At 38.0% G+C, this 4,868-nt stretch overlaps 1 protein-coding gene across 1 annotated transcript; it reads right to left on the bottom strand.

The window, feature by feature from the left end:
- Nucleotides 1–3,147: 3,147 nt before the first annotated feature.
- On the bottom strand, nt 3,148–4,085 carry LOC132369839 (olfactory receptor 5P4-like). The gene is given in 2 exon segments (XM_059929527.1): nt 3,148–3,839; nt 3,842–4,085. Coding segments are annotated over 2 exon segments (936 nt in total).
- Nucleotides 4,086–4,868: the final 783 nt, after the last annotated feature.

The following is a 4,868-nucleotide window of genomic DNA, read 5'->3' as shown; positions in this document are numbered from 1 at the left end:
ACCTGAAAATTTCATTTCAAGAATGGAAAATGATAGGCCAAATTCTCTCATGAACATAGATGCAAACCTCCTAAACCAAATATTAGCAAATCCAATCCAATGATAATAAAATGGATAAAAAAGCAACCAAAGTTGGGTTTATTCCAGGAATTCTAGATTGATTTAATATTCATAGATCAATCAAAGTTGTACTTGCATCTCTGAATTAGGATGTACAAGGATGTGAAAAACATTTGATCATATGGTAACAAGATAAACCTTGATGAAATGAAAATCATACCCATATATTCGATGAACCAGGAGTAGAGGATTCAAGAAAGCCCTGATGAACTGACATCCATATAGGTGAGCAGGTTGCACACCTAAGGACAGGTGCATAGTCTCGTCTGCCATACAGAGACAATTTGAAGGGATGAGAAGGCATCAGCCAGTCCTTGGGTGACAGTGTAAATTGTCTGGACAGATAGAAATTTAGAAGAAAGCCAAATGCAAAGACAAATCATTTCACCCCAAAATTCCCTTCCCTTATGCTCCAAGGGTTTTACCTAGAAAGCAGCAACAGAGGAGGAGCTGATAATAAGAGAGAAATCATATAGTCCCACACAGCCTCACAGCAAATAAATGTGAGGCCTTTGCCTTTATTGCATTCATAGATGAAAAAAAAAATCTAAAATTGCTGTTCAACGCTTAGTTTCAGAAGTATAAAGCTTCTAGAAGATAACATGAGAGACTATCTTTATGACCTTGGATTAGGCAAAGATTTCTTGAACTTGTCACTAAAACATTAAAGAAAATATTGATAAATTAGACCATTAAAATTAAAAATTTTGTTCATCAAAAGATACAGCTAAGAGAGTGACAAGGCATACTTCAAAATAAGGTTATAGCTTTTATGTATAAATCTGACAAAAGGATTTGTAGACACATTATAAGAACAAATAAATAACAAAAGTTCAATCTGAGAATAAAATTGGTAAAAGACCTGACGATACATTATACAAAAAAGGACATACAAATAGCTGATAAATATATATATTTTTAAATGCTTAACATAAGAGGCGCAGGGAGATGAGAGTGAAGACTGCCTACTTGTTTGTGAAAAATTGTGTCTATCCCTGGATTTTATGGAGATACCCTTTTTTTAAAATAAATATTTACTTATTTACTTGGTTGTGCTGGGTCTTTGTTGCAGCAGGTGGGCTCCTTAGTCACGACTCTAGGGCTCCTTAGTCGCAGCTCTCTGGCTCCTTAGTTGTGGCAGGTGGGCTCCTAGTTGCAGCATGCATGTGGGATCTAGTTCCCTGACCAGAGATTGAACCCGGGCCCCCTGCATTGGGAGTGTGGAGTCTTCACCACTGTGCCACAGGGGAAGTCCCGATGTTATCCTTTTTAACAACTGTGGATACATAACTTTTTGTCTACCAAAATGCTGAGTTACTGGGACTCCTTTAAGCCAGCTCCTTCCATAGATTGTCTTCATATCCCTGACCCTTGAGGTTGGACTGGCCCTTGTGGTTCTTTTTTTTTTTTTTTTTTTGGAGTAAAATTGCTTTACAATGTTGTGTTAGTTTCTGCTGTACAATGAAGTGAATCAGCTATATGTATACCTATATACCCTCCCTCTTGGACCTCCCTCCCATCCTTCCCACCCCACCCATCTAGGTCGTCACGAATTGGGAGATTAGGTTTGACATAAATACACTAAAGTGTAAAATGGATAGCTAGTGGGAACCTGCTGTATAGCACAGGGAGCTCAGCTCGGTGCTCTGTGACGACCTTGTGGTTCTTATTGCAAGATGTCCTCAGCAATAACCATCAGGAAACTTTGAAAGAGACAAGGCTTGTTACTTACAAGTCCTGGAAATCATGTAGCACACCTGGGGTCGCACAGGGTCATGGGATAGAGTGAGAGAGAGAGAGATCTTAGGGTTCTGCTTTTATTGGGGTAGAGAATGGGAGCCTAGGGTTTAACGGGCTCACTCTTTATTGGTGACTTTGAAACATAAGAGCAGGAATTTAAAGCAAGTGAAGAAAAAATACAAGTAGTCTAAATGGTCAGTTATCTAAGGAGCTTGGGGGTGGGGATCAGCCTGGTTCTTTAGTTGTGTGGCTGGCAATGTTAATTCAAAATATCTGAAGTGGCTGCCTAAGTCCCTAAAGCTTAAATCTGACACTTGCCTTACCAAAACAAACAAACAAACAAAAGCAACTGTCGGGGCTTATGCTACACACCTAGAATAAGGCAGTGACAGAAGTGGTAGCAATAAACACCTTCTTGAGAGATATTACAAAGAAGGATGGCATGCATATTCCATGTCTGCATCAGCCTAAGCATCTTAATCTGTAATTTTATGCCCTGGAAATACCAACTTGCTTGCTGAAAGAAAGCTCCACTGTGCCTCAGCCCCCTCCGCACCACCTCTCCCCAGTAGTTTTTCCTACTACTCAAAGGCTTGTCTGCAAAGGTTCAAAGACAAACCTTTGCAAGCCAACCTTTGCAAACAAACCTTTGAGTAGTAGGAAAAACTTAAGGGAACTCTCAAAGGCTAAGCCTTCAGAGTTCCTTCTTTGTTATCTGGATCTAGTCTCCTGGTGGCAATACTGTGGAATTATTTTGGTCTGGCTTACATTAGGTGGGAATGAAACTTTCCTAGATCCCAGCATCACTATTTCCAAAGATAATGATAACCCTGTATAAGAGAGACCAAGTCTTCCATGGAAAGTAACCTGGCCTGTCAACACCACCATCAATTACATTTCCAATTGAGTTCATGATACCTTCTGAGATGTTAATTTACAAGGTGATATTTTTTTAAATGTATAATTTAACAGAAGAAAAAGAAAACACCCTCTAATCAGACTCCCTAAATAATGAACAGAGGAGAGGAAAAAGTGAAACTATGTTTCTCCAGGTATCCTCATCCTGAAATATACATACTTAATTTGAACCCAGCAGATTCTTGTGAAAATGCTATACTTTGTGACTCTAGAAAATTATAAATTAAAGTTGGCATTAATCGACATTCAGGTATTTTATATTTAAGATAGTTCTTCACATAAAATAAGACTAATGGACAACGTAAACGCCCATCACATATGTTCCTGAAATTATTGTTTTGTAGTTTCTGGATTCACACTGTATTCATTTCAAAATGACTGATGTATTCTAGCTATCAATTTTCTCATGGCCTCTTTCACCTCTTTGTTCCTCAGACTGTAGATCAGAGGGTTCAACATGAGGATCACCACTGTGTAGAAGACAGACACCACTTTAATATGTTCAGGTGAGTGGCTCGACTTCGGTATGATGTAAGCAAATGTGACTGTCCCATAAAACAAAGTAACTACAGTGAGGTGGGAAGTGCAAGTAGAGAAGGACTTCTGCCTTCCCTCTGTAGAGTGCATCTTCAGGATTGAGTGGAGGATGTACAGATATGAAACTATTTTGGTAAACAGTGTGATTACAATGATTGACCCAGTTGAGATGGCAGAAGATATTTCAACAACATAAACATGGTTACAAGAAAGCTTCACTAGTGGTGGCAGATCACAGAAGAAATGGTTGATTTTATTTGGTCCACAGAAAGTCAGACTCAATAAACATCCGATAAATGATGAAGCATTCACATATCCTCCCAGATAGGAAGCAATCAGTAAGATGATGCAGACCCTGGGAGACATGTGTGTAGAGTAGAGAAGTGGGAAGCAGATGGCCACATAACGATCATAGGCCATGGCAGCCAACAGGAAGCCCTCAGCTGTTCCAAAGATAACATCAGAGCCAAGCTGAGCTATGCAGCCGGTGACAGGGATAGTAGTTCTTTCTTTTAGGAAACTCACATCATAATAGGTGTGACTGATGAGGAGTACCCAAGGTCCACAGAGACCAAATGGCTGAGGAAAAGATACATTGGGGTGTGAAGCTGAGGGCTTCTTTGGATTAACATGATTATGCTGATATTGCCCAACATGGTAGCAACATAGATGCCTAGAAAAACCACAAAGAAGATGGAACAAAGTGTAGGATTCTCTGTTAACCCCAAAATAATGAATTCTGTCACCATTGTGTGGTTCCCAAGCTCCATCTTATTTGGAATGATGCCTGTAAAAACCAATGGATATTAAAATGAATTGAATGATCTCATAATTAATATATTTACTTTACCAGCCAACCTATCAGAAAATCAAAACATCGACCTCACTTTTGTCTAATGCTTTAACTTTACAAAATGTTTCCAAATGTATTTACATTATGCATGATTTGAGAATATTAATGTCCATTACCTTAAGGCCAAAGATACTCACAAAGGGACCAATGACTCAGATCAGAACACAGCACTCACGTTTGTATCATTTGATCAATTCAGGTTGTTGAATGAACACTTACAGCAATTGTATTATTAATTGTACTTTAGGTACTGTATAGACCTAACAAAAGAATACATTTCATAGTCATACATGAGTAAGGTATATATTAGAATATGTTGACAAAATGACTACATGTGTATATTATACCAGCCACATGAGAGCAAAAGAGTAATACACAAGTGTAAAAAATATCAAGCAGTCTTTTCACCTAACAAAAAATTAATGAGTAGGTTTAATCATAAAAATTCAAAAATTAAAATTAAATCAGATTTTCATTTTAAGCCCTACTGTGTACATGAAATATCTGAAAATGTTTTCAGCAGAATACTTGGGTAAACTGTTAAATAAAATTTTTAAATGTTCAGAATACAAAAGTGAGCTTTCATGTGATAAAGGAAATCTCCACCAACCAAAAATGATGTGAGAGTTGATAATCAGCAAAATAAGCTGAACTTGAAATGCAGCTGTCTAGACACATTTGCCAATCTCTACGAGTAAGG

The sequence above is a fragment of the Balaenoptera ricei genome, chromosome 8, assembly GCF_028023285.1.
Source record: "Balaenoptera ricei isolate mBalRic1 chromosome 8, mBalRic1.hap2, whole genome shotgun sequence".
Lineage (NCBI taxonomy): Eukaryota > Metazoa > Chordata > Mammalia > Artiodactyla > Balaenopteridae > Balaenoptera > Balaenoptera ricei.
The sequence above is the reverse complement of the archived record's forward strand: the minus strand, read 5'-3'. Positions and strand labels throughout refer to the sequence as shown.